The sequence below is a fragment of the Myotis lucifugus genome, unplaced genomic scaffold (genome assembly GCF_000147115.1).
Source record: "Myotis lucifugus unplaced genomic scaffold, Myoluc2.0 scaffold_1298, whole genome shotgun sequence".
In the NCBI taxonomy this organism is placed as follows: domain Eukaryota; kingdom Metazoa; phylum Chordata; class Mammalia; order Chiroptera; family Vespertilionidae; genus Myotis; species Myotis lucifugus.
In genome coordinates this window covers 77479-91961 of record NW_005872346.1, presented here as the reverse complement: position 1 = coordinate 91961, position 14483 = coordinate 77479, and the positions used below count along the sequence as shown (strand labels likewise).

The 14483-nt window shown below is 40.3% G+C and overlaps 1 protein-coding gene across 1 annotated transcript; it reads right to left on the bottom strand.

Annotated features, from left to right (window-relative positions):
* Positions 1 to 1316: 1316 nt before the first annotated feature.
* On the bottom strand, positions 1317 to 14483 carry LOC102440986 (solute carrier family 41 member 2-like; the record flags this gene model as incomplete). Its single annotated transcript, XM_006107612.3, has 3 exons — positions 14378 to 14483; positions 4186 to 4911; positions 1317 to 1446 (listed from the first exon to the last, which is right to left on the bottom strand). Coding segments are annotated over exons 2-3 (685 nt in total), but the record flags the coding sequence as incomplete, so codon positions are not given.

Sequence of the window (14483 nt, the reverse complement as noted above, 5' to 3'; positions counted from 1 at the left end):
TGTCATGTAAGCGTGAGTCTGCACACTCGTGTTTTGCTTTTGTACGAAAGTTGGATTTAGAAAATAAAATTATTTGAATTATTCAACACTAAAAAAAAGAAAGAAAGGCCCAACTAGATCACTCTGCAGTGAAGGCTACAACTGATACACTAAGCTCCTAATCAGCTTTGGAATTCTCTCTTAAATATGAACACACAAACAGACATGACCAGACGTTTGAGGAAAATATCTAATATAAAATACAGATGCCAAAACAACTAAAGTTCAAAATAAAAAACAGTAAATTCAGCCCGACCAGTGTGGCTTATGCAGGAGGCAGCTGATCAATCATTGATGTTTTGATCTCTCCCTCTCTCATCCTTGAGGTTTCTATCTCTCCCTCTCCCTTCCTCCCTCTGAAATCAATAAAAACCTTTTTTTGTTTTAAGAAAGAGTGAACTCACCTTTATTCAGTTTTAATGGTAACGTGATCAAATTAAACAACATTTAATTTGCAGCATATTCCTTTTTTAACCATATTCCCTACACTATGGCCTATTTCAAAACTAATGTTTAATCTATTATTTGAATAGAAACGAATCCTGGATAATGCGTGAGAATGTTGCTTTTAGAAATATTTTCTGCCCTGACCGGTTTGGCTCAGTGGATAGAGCGTCAGCCTGCGGACTCAGGGGTCCCTGGTTCGATTCCGGTCAAGGGAATGTACCTTGGTTGTGGGCACATCCCCAGTGGGGAGTGTGCAGGAGGCAGCTGATCGATATTTCTCTCTCATTGATGTTTCTAACTCTCTATCCCTCTCCCTTCCTCTCTGTAAAAAAAAAAAAAAAAAAAATTTCTTTTTGAGGTAAGCCAGCCAAAATTTCCACTTTTCTGCGAAGTTACCAAGTTGCATAATGCTTGTATGCTTAACTATATTTATCAGAACAAAGTTCATTTTCCAACACAATGAAACTAAAGCCACCTTTTAATTCTCATCCCAATAACCTTCTTCTCCCTTAAAGGCTGCCACTTTTGTTTTTCAAGACCTCTTCTTTACTCTCTTCTGCCAAAAAGCCTCTTGGATTTGGTTCTACCGAGGTGATCCACCAGTTCTTAAAACATAACGCACGCATATTGCTGTATACTACTGCTTCTCGGGATAAGGAGGGCCTGTCATTTTCAGATCAGACAACCCAGAGGACACTCCGGGTGAACTATCAAGCAGAAATACTTAGCATAGCCCCGAGGTCTAGAAATGTATCAGACAGACAGGGAAAAAACATTTCCTGATACAGGTTCTCCATAACAGATGGAAACAGCATAGGTAACATACATACTCTGAGGCAGGAAAAAACTTACTGCAGTGGACAATCTAGATGCCAATGTCATTTCCAAGTTCCCTTTGAGACCAAGTAGTGCAGGAACTAAAATGAAAACTTCCGTTACTTTTTTGAACACCTCCCAGTGCTGTAAGGAAAACAAAAATAGAATTTGCTGACACTTAAAAAAAACACATGTCAGAACAAAGACATTTCTAAAAAATCTCAGCCTTTTTTCCAATGTTGCATTTGCTTTTTGAATGACAACACAGGTCATTTAATCAGTGAACATTTAGCTTAACCCGTTCTCCATAGCTCTGAAGCCTTGAGTTACTTTAGAAGCTCCAGTTAGAGTTGGGAGTGATAGCTGAAAGTCACTACATCCCAAAATACATCTAGCTTGCTACACACTCCACCCTTAAAGTTTACTTTATCCCTTTTTGATGGCAAAAGTTAGTGTAACTCATGCTTAAGAGCACAGACTCAAGAACCAGGTAACATGGGTCTGAATCTTGGTTCCAACACTAATTACAACCACCCCACAGGAAAACTACATTAATATTATCTAATTTCACAAATCCTATATAATAAAAGGGCAATATGCAAATTGACCGAACGGTGGAACAACCAGTCGCTATGACACGCACTGACCACCAGGGGGCAGATGCTCAATGCAGGAGCTGCCCCCTAGTGCCTCTGTGGCAACACTAAGGATGTCTAACTGGATGCCATCAGTCAGACATCCCCTGAGGGCTCCCGAACTGCAATAGGGCACAGGCCGGGCTGAGGGATCCACCCTCCCCAAAGTACACGAATGTGCCTGGGCTTCTAGTGAAGAAATAAAGATTCAGGGAGGTTAAATGACTTTCCCAAGGTCAAAAAATGAGACTCAGAATTGACCTCAGGAGTTCTGAGTCATCCATGTTCTGGTCCCAGTTTGAGGTTTTGAAGCAAAAAGGTTGCAGAGCATCTATAATAATCTAATCTAATAACAGACAAACAGGGTAATTGACTGTACCTTCGCTGCACCTCCCATTGGCTAATCAGCGAGATATGCAAATTAACCGCCAACAAAGATGGCAGTTAATTTGCATATGTAGGCACGAAGCGGAGCAGCGAAGGCGCTGAAGGCGGCTCCAGCCGGAGCGAAGGCCTGGGTCCCGGGTGCCGGAGGAAAACCGGTGCCGGCAGCCAGGGGAAGGGAAGGCCTATTGCACGAATCTTTTCATGACCTGACTGTGTGATTCTGGATGAGGCCTGTATCTTTCAGATCTCAATTTCTTCATCCATGAAATGCAGATACTATCTGCTCTGTCTAGACCTTTGGGAAATACCATGATAATGAAAGTAACACATATTAAAGTACTTTATGAATTGAAAAGACTATACAAATGACTTAACACAAAGTGCTATTTTACAAATGCTATTAAGAGGTGACTGTCCCAGTAAGAGACTTTATATACTAAGCATATTAATTCATGGCAAAAAATAATCAAGAATATAGCCATGATTAATACCAAGACAGATGAGGAAAAAAATTTAAATCCATCAGCTAAATTAAAGAAAAACTCACTTTGTCCCCAAAGTTTCCCTAGAGGTTGTTCTAGACAGGTGTAGAACGAGGGCCGAAAGAGAGTTTAGGAAATGTTTATTCAGATCAGTCTCTGGTAAAACCCTGGTTCAAAGGCTTTTCAAGGAAAGCCCTCCCTTGCAATTAAAGATGGACCTAAAACAGCACTGGGACTCCAGTAGCATCCTGGATCCCTTACCCTGTCAATAGGTAACAAACATGTTTTTGTCCCTGTTTCATGATGGGTTAAGGATTCTGCTGTGCTAGTGGGGAGATGCAAAGATGATGGTGTGGCAGTGGTGGTGATGATGATGATGATGATGATGATCAATAACAACAGATAATAATAACGACACTGCTAGGGATATAATGGCTAAAATAAAACAAAAACTTACTAAAAGTAACACAAACAGCTATCTGATGAAAATGTATTATAAAGAGTCTAAAGACATGTTTATAAGGATATTTATGATAGCACCAGCATGGGGGAATGAGTAAGTAAATTCTGGTGTAGACATACAATGGAACATCAAGCACTCACTTGAAAATGCAGAATATCTCTGTTACTAATTTGGAAAGGTGTCGAAGATGTAATATTAAGCAATGACAATAAGTTCCAGAAAAATATATATACAGCATTTCACTTTGATGTTTGGAAAAAAAAAAAACACCTCTGCACAAATGTATATACATGTGCACAGAAAAAAGTCTGCAAGCATGTACAACAAACTCAGAACGAGGTGACCTCCAGAGGTTAAGAGAGTTGGGGCTGGAGATGAAGAACAGGGAAGACTTTTTATCTTTTGTTTAACACTCTATATCAGTGATGGCGAACCTATGACTGTAAAACTTTATGAAGACTTACATCCTGGACAGAATGAGACTATTCTCTTAGAACTTCTAGAGCAGTGATGGCGAACAAATATCAAAAATATAAATCTTTGTTTTACTATGGTTGCAAATATAAAAAAATTTCTATATGTGACACAGCACCAGAGTTAAGTTAGGGTTTTTCAAAATGCTGACACGCCGAGCTCAAAAGGTTCGCCATCACTGCTCTATATTGTTCAAAGCCAACTTTATTATTGTAAAACTTTATGAAGACTCACGACCGGGTCAGAATGAGACTATTCTCTTAGAACTTCTAGAGGAAAACAAACAAGAAAACACCTACAAAGAGCAAAGTCTCTACCCAGAGTCAGCGTCGGTTCATTCTACTATGGGACAACTGAAATCTAAAGGTAAGTGTCTGAGATGCGTAGCCTGCATAAAGCACCTGGAACAACAAAGACAGTTAAGTTAAAGACGAAAACCTACCTGGACTATATCCAGAACCATGCCGGCAGAGACGGTTCCAAAGCCAGCTAGCAGAAATGGCACGAGGATCTGCAGGGCCATGACGCCGCTGGATTCCTTCGGCAGCTTTTGGTTTGCTTCCACGATGACATCTTCCTCGCCGTCACTGGGCCTTTCCTCGGCTTGCAGCATGGCGGTCGTTTCGGAGGTCTCCCCTCCGTCACAGTAATTGTAGTTGGCATAGTCGTCGTACTTTGGGCTATAGCTGGATGGCGTGTGCCCGTTATTGCCATGGAAAGACGGCTCCGGGACTCTGTGATACTCCACGTGTGGCTCAGATCTGGTACCAAACGTCTGTGCCACAGCTGATAACCCCTCTTGCCAAATGCCGTTCGCTTTTTTGTGCCTGTCTTCTGGGTTTTTCTGGTAAATTACTGGAACCATACTCAACAGTAAGTTTAAAAACTTATCGGACTGAACTGTATGTAAGCTTAAAGTCCAGTCTACGAAACCTCCTCCACTGCTTGGACCACCACTTGTTTTATTAGTAACAGATCTTCCTTTACTATTAGTCATATTGTCATCGCAAAAGACCCTGTACTCCTTAGATCTGAAGCTTCATAAACCATAGCAGATGAATCAGAACCACATAGATGCTGGTTTCAATTAAGATGCTGAATTCATTTTGTAGCAAAATAATGTTTCCACTAATAAAAGTTGTTTAGATGTTCCACACAGGGATGGAATCTGGAAAAGAAAAGATAAGGTAATTTTTAAAAAGCAGATGAACTATGTGGATACTTAAGGTTTTCATAATTAAAGATATAAAACACTATCCTCACAACATTGCCATCAGATAGGTATTATTAGCCCCATTTTATAAATAAGTTTTAATCTTTCATCCCTGGTTCATGAAACTGTCAAGCACAAAGCTTTAATTTTAAACCGAGTTCTGATGTTAAAGGTTTAATTTTAACCACCACACTGTATTTCTCACCACTTTGTGTGCTGAGTTTGCTTTAAAACCCTCACAATAAATCCTTTTGCCTTAAAAAAAATAAAACACATATGTTCTTAAACCAACCCTAAGATACATTATACTTCTTGGACTTAACACATAACTGCTTTGTGCCATATAACTGCTTTGTATGCAGAAATATACGACAGAGCTATTTTCTGTGCTCAATCTCGGTTATAAATTTTCTTATCTTTGCATATTCTCTGTAACTAATACCTATGTAATGTCTTCAACTGTCCCTAAAGTTATACAGTGGACAAATTTATTAAGTCAAGTGATAGCTTCCATTACTATAGGGTGATCTCAGAATCAAACTGCTACAACACTTTACAAATGTCAGTACACAATAAAAGGTAAGGCATATGATAATATATTTTAAACACATTAAATAATAAACCATGTTAGTTTATTTATATATTTTTAAAAATATGTTTTTATTGATTTCAGAGAGTAAGGAAGAGGAAGAGAGAGAGAGAAACATCAATGATGAGAGAGAATCATTGATCGGCTGCCTCCTACATGACAGCCCACAACCAGGGCATGTGCCCTGACTGAGAATCAAACCATGACCTCCTGGTTCATAGGTTAACACTAAACCACTGAGCCATGCTGGCTGGGCACTTTATTTATATCTACATAGTGGCAAGTGCAGCGGTGGTGACAGCAGTCTCTCCTGCCTCCACGGCAGTGCTAAGGATGTCCAGCAGTGGTAACAGCAGCCTCTCCCGCCTCCACAGCAGTGCTAAGGATGTCCTACTGACAGCTTAGGCCCACTTCCCTAAGCTGTCAGTCAGACATCCCCCGAGGGCTCCCGGACTGCTAAAGGGCGCAGGCTGGGCTGAGGGGACCGCCCCCCCACCCAGTGCATGAATTTCGTGCACCAGGCCTCCGTTATCTAGGGGAAAACCAAAATGCAAAGGGATCACAAATATTCACTTAACCCTCTATTTTGCAAGCCAACCAAAAGAAAGCTCATAATACACTTACCACTTAATGCCCTTCTCAAAGTCTGCTCTGACACACAATTCCAGAGTGGGCCCCGGATAGGCTGGCCAGTGACCAGATTCTCTCACAGACTTTGAACTGAGACACAAACACATACTTACTATTGCTAGTTCGAGACTGATGGGCACTGAAGCTGCAAGATCATACCCACCTGCCCGGGTAGAGAGCCTATTGGAACAGCTGCCAATGCTGTCAAAGCTATCTATCACAATGGCTCTAAGGGCGTCAGGTGTTTCTCAGGAAACTGGCACTGACTTGATAAGGGACAGATGGCCCCACCGCCTGAATGGACTGCCCACCCACCAATTTAGATGAAGAACTGTTGTTGTCGGTACTGCTGCTTTTAAGGAAAATTATTGTATTCTTCAATATCTGTTTTCAATGCCTTAGAATATCCATCTCTTCTCCTTGGATAGGGGACAAGTGGATGCTAAGGTGTGCTCATCTATATCATCATTCTCTCCTTTTCCTTCTTCCCCTCTGGTGATTTTGGAGGCGTCTGAATAGTCCTACCGGGAAACATTCTTTTTTTAAAAATATATTTTATTGATTTTTTTACAGAGAGGAAGGGAGAGGGATAGAGAGTTAGAAACATCGATGAGAGAGAAACATCGGTCAGCTGCCTCCTGAACACCACCCACTAGGGATGTGCCTGCAACCAAGGTACATACCCTTGACCGGAATCGAACCTGGGACCCTTCAGTCCGCAGGCCGACGCTCTATCCACTGAGCCAAACCGGTGAGGGCGGGAAACATTCTTAAAATACAGATTCTAGGACCCCATACCTACTGACTGAGAATTCTATGTCTGAGCCCTATAAATATTTCCTTTTAAGCTCCCCAGGTGATGTCGGTGCAAGCTTCCTGTGATCTTGCACTGAGAATCCAACGAGTAGATTAAATACCAGTTGCCAGTTTGGGCCACCTGCAGAGTGATGGGCACACACAGTCAGTCCGTGTTTAGAGAAAATCAGATGAATGGAAACGTCCAGGGGAAGCAGAGAAGAAACCAAGCAGCCCCAGAAAGCGAGATGAATAAGGCTGGGCTGCTGCCGAGAACCTCCGCGTAATGAGAGGCCAGGCTGCGTGTCTGGGACTTAGGAGATTCCCAGCAGCCTGAAGTGAGTCAGACTGAGTTTCTTTTCCTTCAACCCACTCACCTCTTTTTTTAAAAATGAGCATTTCACTGCCTCCAAGGCATATTTAATCAGACAAAATATAAAACACACCTCAAAGAGACTGAGTTTTCACTGAAGGGCAAGTGATGGATACAGGCAGTTCCTTCCTCTTCAGGAAGCAGAATTATCAGCTTGATCAACATGGAAATGCAGAGAAATGGAGATAAGCCAGAAAGAAGGGTGACAGTCCCTGTATCACCATTCAGTCACCCTAAAATTCAGAAAGCTCAAAATGCGCTCTTGGGAAACTTGATCAACAGAAAGATGGAGGGAAGGGAAGGAAAGAAAAGGAGGAATTTCCCAAGATGAGTCATCTCTCTGAGAACAGTGCAGGACATGGCTAAGCACAGAGTCTACTCTGGGTTGGCCTTTGGGATCCAGTTGCAGAGACACGTCCAGTTCATACTTTTGTTCCTATTACTAGTATTCTTACTTCAGCATAAGCTATTGTGGTTAGATGGGGAGGTAAGTAGTGTACCAGGGCCGCTGTGCACAGAGACCATACAGAGCCTTTGTGTCAAGTCAAAACCAGAGTGCCTCCCGGAAAAAGGAAGCTTGTGAGTGGAGCCCTGGGCTGCAGCTCAGCCCACTCCATCCCCTCAGCCACGCACCCTCCTGTACTGCAGAGCGCGCATCATCTTACCCAGCAGCCTGGGCAGTCGGGTAAAATATCAGACTATGTTTAAAGGACATAAAGCACAAATGATGGACAGGTATTTTTGTTGTTGTTTGCTCAGCATCTTTCCCCAGTTTTTTTAGCTAATGGTATCTCCATTTCCTGTGTGAAACTGTCCTTCCCCTAGTCCAGTGGTTCTCAACCTTCTGGCCCTTTAAATACAGTTCCTCATGTTGTGACCCAACCATAAAAGTATTTTCGTTGCTACTTCATAACTGTAATGTTGCTACTGTTATGAATCGTAATGTAAATATCTGATATGCAGGATGGTCTTAGGCCAGTGGTCGGCAAACTGCGGCTCGCGAGCCACATGCGGCTCTTTGGCCCCTTGAGTGTGGTTCTTCCACAAAAATACCCGACTTCTGCGCATGGCCCACGAAGTTTCAATTGCACTGTACGTGCGTGCGCCCGCACGTGGTATTTTGTGGAAGAGCCACACTCAAGGGGCCAAAGAGCCGCATGTGGCTCGCGAGCCACGGTTTGCCGACCACGGTCTTAGGCGACCCCTGTGAAAGGGTCGTTCGACCGCCAAAGGGGTCACGACCCACAGGTTGAGAACCGCTGCCCTAGTCCGTGAGGTTCTGGTAGGTCTGTCAACCACAGATCCCTACCCTCCAGACCACACGCTGACAGGTGGCTTGAGCAGGATCTGAGTCCTCCCCTCAGTTTCATAGGTTTGTTGGGTTACTCTCTGCTGAGTGCCGGCTAGATTACATGATTAACAACACAGGCACCATTCCCGCTCCTGAGGAAAAACAAGCAGGCGAGCAGAGAAAGGAGATACTTTGAGATAACCGCGATGAAGGGAAGAGTTAATTTAACAAAGCATGAATGACTTACAGGGCTACGAGGGGAAGGCCTCTGGGAGTTTCCTCACTTCGCTTTGGAATAACATCATTCCGAAGCAGTCACTAAGTCTTCCTCCCCAAAGGTCCCCTCTACCACCACCACCAGCACTGCCACTTGCAGCAAAGCCCATCTACATAGAAGATCCACAGGAGAACCAGAGCGAGCAGTATCATTAGAACCTCTATTTCATATTCGAAGCCCATCCCACCCCTGATCTTCCCAATTACATGAGCCAATAAAACCCCGTCATTGATTAAGCTAGTCTGAATGGTGTTTCTATAAAAATAGCTAATTTTTTTTTAACAACGCACTTTGGTAGTAGAAGTTATCTTACTACAGGTGCACACCATGGACCACTTGAAATTCATACAGTGATATATGTCAATTATGTGTCAATACACTAGAAAAAAATAAATGTATACACATAATCAAAAAATATTTTTTTAAATTATCTCTAAAAATTAAGTTTACATTTTAACACGAAAAATGTAGATAGGACAAAATCTCAGACAAAAAGGTAGCCTCTCCATGGAATACATTTAAATTTATTTTAAAAAAAACTCCATGTCCCTATGAAAGCTTTGTCATGGGCCAGCACTGGGCTACAGAGATGTGTCAGGGAACCACTGACTTAAAGGAAAATACTAATACTTCACTTCCTATGAATTCAATTTGGTTACAAAAACAAAAAACATTATTACTAAAATTCCTTATTTTTAAAAGAAAAGAAAAAGAAGTGTGGTATGTGTGTTGATTTACTAAAGTGGTATCTCGGAGGAAACCTACCCCTTGTGCTGCAGTAGGCATTCTGTTCCATTGCAAAGGTTAAATCACCTAACAATCCAGCAGAGCTGTGAGTGAGCAGGCCTACATCATGCCGGGTTACTGAATGCAGTATATGGGAGTTTAATACTTTGCTATCTTCCCATAACAATACAAAGGCTTTTATGTAATGTATTACTACTAATTATCACACTTAGAAAAAAATCACAAAAGTTGTTGATCAGGTGGATATTTTAGACTTATAAAAATAAACATAAAACCACAGTACTGTCACATACATGTGTACACACACAAAATAACCTAGAAGTCTAATTGTGACTATTACGTATTCTTACTTTTGCCCCTCTCCAAGTGTGCATTCTGTTCCTTTCATTTTCTTTTTGAACACATCTTCTATGTTTCTGTTTATTACTGAAATATAGCGAGTTCCCAAACGGGATGTAATATGTGCTCAGTTAAAATAGCTTTCAGGGAGATCATGCCAAACAAAACTAGGCCTTAACTTATGCAAATTATTTCCTTGTTCTATTAAAAAAAAGAACATTGGTATATTCTTTTGAATACTAGCCAGTAAGTACTTAACCGCATAATTGTATAACAGGTTTGTTAAGAAGGACCGTGTCTATTTAACTTGCTTTTTGCAGCACTCAAATAGCAAGCTGACTTTATGGCTGCTCAGTTTTCTTCAACTAGTTTCATTTTAAAGATCCCAACCTCACCAATTTCTCTCAATGATTAAATCCTTCCATTCAAGCAAAAGCTATTTTTAAAAGCTTTTTAGATATCAGTTTCATCAGCTTTTGCATTTCTTATCCCTTTTCCTGAAGAATTTACCCTCAGATCACCACTCAGCACATATGCCAAACAGCTCTTACGTAAGCATCCCTTCGGTTTTCTCGTGTTCACTCTGACAACGCTTTCTGCCCTCCTGCCATGACCTCACTGTCACACCCTTCTCCCTTGAGAAGTCATCAGAACCCATGAGGACAGCCTAGTCCCATTTCTGCAGGTCATGGTCCTTGACTATGGGATCATATTAAAGAACTCTCCATTTGAGCTAGCCCTACAGCTATTATTAAAATCATTTCTCATTGTTAGCCCCTTGATTTCATCATTCTCATCCACTGAGCTCCCTGCCTTGCTTACTTTTGATTACTAATTATTTCATACTGACTCAATGTTTTCTACGAGATTACCTAAACCAGCTAAATTATTCTCTTACTTTTCCCAAGTTTCAAATTTGCTTTATTCAGCTTTCCTACTTCTACACTTTGTACCAAATGGTTCCCAACACCCAAGAACTTTCACCTGTTCAATAGGTCATAAAAGTATATTACCTCAAAGAAATCTATCCAAATTAATGTAGGATTAAAAAGAAAAAAGAATGTAGGATTAAGGGTACAGAGAGGAAAGAACAGTTAAAATTAAGTGCTCAAAATACAGCTAGCAATTTTCCTATCACAGTTTTAAAAAAGAGATATTTTTGTTTAGTTTTGTTTTGTTTTTAAAGAAAGGCATCTAGCCCTGGCTGAGTGGCTCACTGGAGCGTTGTCCCATACACCAAAAAGGTTGTCGGTTCAATTTCCAGTCAGGGGACATACCTAGGTTAAGGGTTCAATACTGGTCCGGCCACAAACGGGAGGCAACAGATCGATGTTTCTCTCTCACATCAGTGTTTCTCTCTCTCTCTCTCCCTCTTCCTCTCTCTAAAATCAATAAAACATATCTTCAGGTGAGGATTAAAAAAAAAGGTGTCCATTTGGTCTTCCACTGCCAATCCTCACATAGCACAGGTGAGATCTTTTTTCCTGTGATATTTAACAGATCACTTGAACCCCAAAAGTTAAAAATCAATATGGTGATGTAAAAGAAATCTCCTGAACTCTAAATATACTGTTGCTGCTGGGCAGAGATGTAAGTCATGGTATCCTTAAGAATGTATGACCAGGAAAAAAAAAAAGGTGTGGATGTCTTCTGCCCATTTCCTCTAGCTACCCAAGAAAATGGAACTATCTATCCCAGGGTAGCAATTCTAAAGAATGAAGGTAGGCCCAGTCAAGAACTGGCCCACAAACCTTATGAGGTCTAAGTCTCCAATGGCTCCAAGCACAGCTGAGTTATAGTCATTTACCTTATCCTATAATTTTTATCATTGTTCAGCCATTTAAAAGTGCTTGGAAACTGAAATATAAGAAATCCTACCTCACAAATACTGCCCTTCCTAATTAAAAGGCTCACTTCTAAAGTGGAATGGAAGTATCTCCATTCCATTTTTTTTTTTTTTGGCTGAAATACAGTTTACTTTTTTAAAAAATTAATTTGAGAGAGAGAGAGTAAGGGTGGGGGGCAGGGGGAAGACACCGCTTTGTTGTTCTACGTATCCATGAATTCATTGGCTGATTTTTCTACGTGCGCTGACCAGACAGATACCAAATCTGAAATGTTGGCGATATTGGGACAGTGCTCTAACCAACGAGCAACCCGGCCAGGACAGAGTCAGCTTCTTTAAAAAACCTTGACTTCTTTGGCTTAAACTGGAAGCTGTCTACTTGCACTAAATTCAAGCACTCACGTAGGTTTCATTTCGCTAACAGGTAGTGATGTAAAACTTTCTTAACAAGTTAAAAATGGGAGAAAAGTGAAAAAGCAATTAACTGCCATTTCAGTCACTCTGGATTGCTGTGAAATTGGTGGTCTTAATGTTTTCTAACAGAGACAAAAGCTTGGAAAGTTATTGACATGATTCGGCTACTGACATACAAAAGCAAGCTGATTCCATAAATCCGTCACTCATTTCTAGGATTGCCCACTGACACAAAAGGCTAATGCCATGAAATTTAGCAATCCTGCAGTTTCTATATACCTAAAAGACAGCCAAATATTTGCAAAGAATTCATGTAAAGCCAGAGAAATCATCTGTGGGTTTAATAAACCTTCTGTATCATAAATCCTCAATTAGCACAAATAATTTTTCAAAAGAAGCCAGACCCAGAACAAATGATTTTGTTCTCAGAATCACAATGTTCAACTTCACTTTAAAATAATAATAAGTTTTAAAAGAATGCTTTGTTTGGAAGAAATATACATAAAAAAAACAAGACAATGAATCAACTAAACTACAATCTACAGTTACACCATTTCCACTTATTGAGAAAATGTTGACAGAGTAAATATGGTGTGTGTCCTGGAACTAAATGTATTCCATAAACAAAGTACAGTTTATCCTGCCAAGTGCCATCTGTTAGATTTATATCTTGCCCCTATCAAACCGATCAACTGAAACATGTGAAAAAAATGTTCATTTAACTAGGTATTCTGGTTCAATTGATAGCAGTACAAAAATAGATTTTTTTTAAAAAGAATACAGGCAGCAAACACTTGCCGGAAAGATCAGTTTGTTTGAAACAACTCAATGAATGGCTGGATATCAAAGGAGTTGTCCAATCAGAGAACTCTGTTTTGAAGTTGAGAAACTGCTTTTAAACAACAACAAAAAAAGTAGACTTCCCTTATTCTACCTTAAACATTGCTTACCTGTATCTTATTTTTTAAAAAACTACCCAACATTTAATAACTTGCTCCTATAATTGACATGTAATTGACATTCATTTCCTGCAAACAACCACTAAGAACACAACACCTTCTCTTGAATCCTTATTTAGAAATTATAGCTACAGAAAGCCATGCTACTAAAAACTGGTATTTTTATTTTTCTATAATAAAGATTGAGCCCCCACCCTCCCCTTTTTTTTAACATTAGCAGCAAGGAAATTTACAGCTAAACCTGAAACTCAAATCTATGATCAATTTATTAAACTTAACATTATACTACTTTTATTTTCTTTGGTACTGGTTTTATAATTCTTTTTTTGAAACCAATATTTCTTGTAGGCATGGTTTTTATAAACTGACGCAACACACTGTATAAAAGATAGTGAACATAAGAATAATAAAATATTTCCCTACTGTTTTTCTCTGGTACTTAATAATCTGAAATACCCAAATTTAGAAACTAGATAGAGTTCCTCAGCATTTCAAAAGAGTAGAAATTATTACTCAGAACTTATACAGAAGTATACTTTCATACTTTTACCCCTAAAACATTTTTCTACTCATAGAAAGAATGCAATTTTAAAAATGCAAACACACTTCTGGGACCTATTAAAATATGCACTTGACTCTTTGTATAATTAAACTGAAAATAAAAGCCTCCAGAAAATTAAGGTGCAGAAAGGATGCCAGTGTGTCAAAGTTTCTTTTTTCTTTTTGTTTTTTAATTTTCATTTGAGAGAGAAAGAGAAACATCGATTTGTTGTTCCACTTATGTGTTCACTGGTTGATTCTTATATGTGCCCTGACCTGGGATCGAAACTGCAAACTCAGTGAATCAGAACAACGCTCTAACCAACTGAGCTACCCTGGCCGGGGCTCAAAGTTCTAAAATCTTTTTAAGAAAAGGGAAAGGAAGAAAGGAAGTTAATATGTCAAAGTTTAAAAGAAAAACAAAGCTTTCTTTGTAAGAAAAGTGAGAGGGGAAAAAACAAAATGATTTGCCACCTGTCAGGTGATAATGTTTCTTCTACATTTTAAGATTAGGAGCGGCTCACCATCTTCAGCTGCCGCATTTCAAACATTTACTTCTAATTTCCCAGGGCCCTTCCTGTCCCCTCTCCTGGAGCAGGCGACCCGGATGAGCAGCCTTACCTTCCATCGGGTGATGACTAGGGCAGCTCTGGCACTGAGGTCTTCCTCGGGAGGTGGCCCACCTCCTCCCCTGGCTGGCACATCTTCCCCCGGGGAAAGGAAGCCA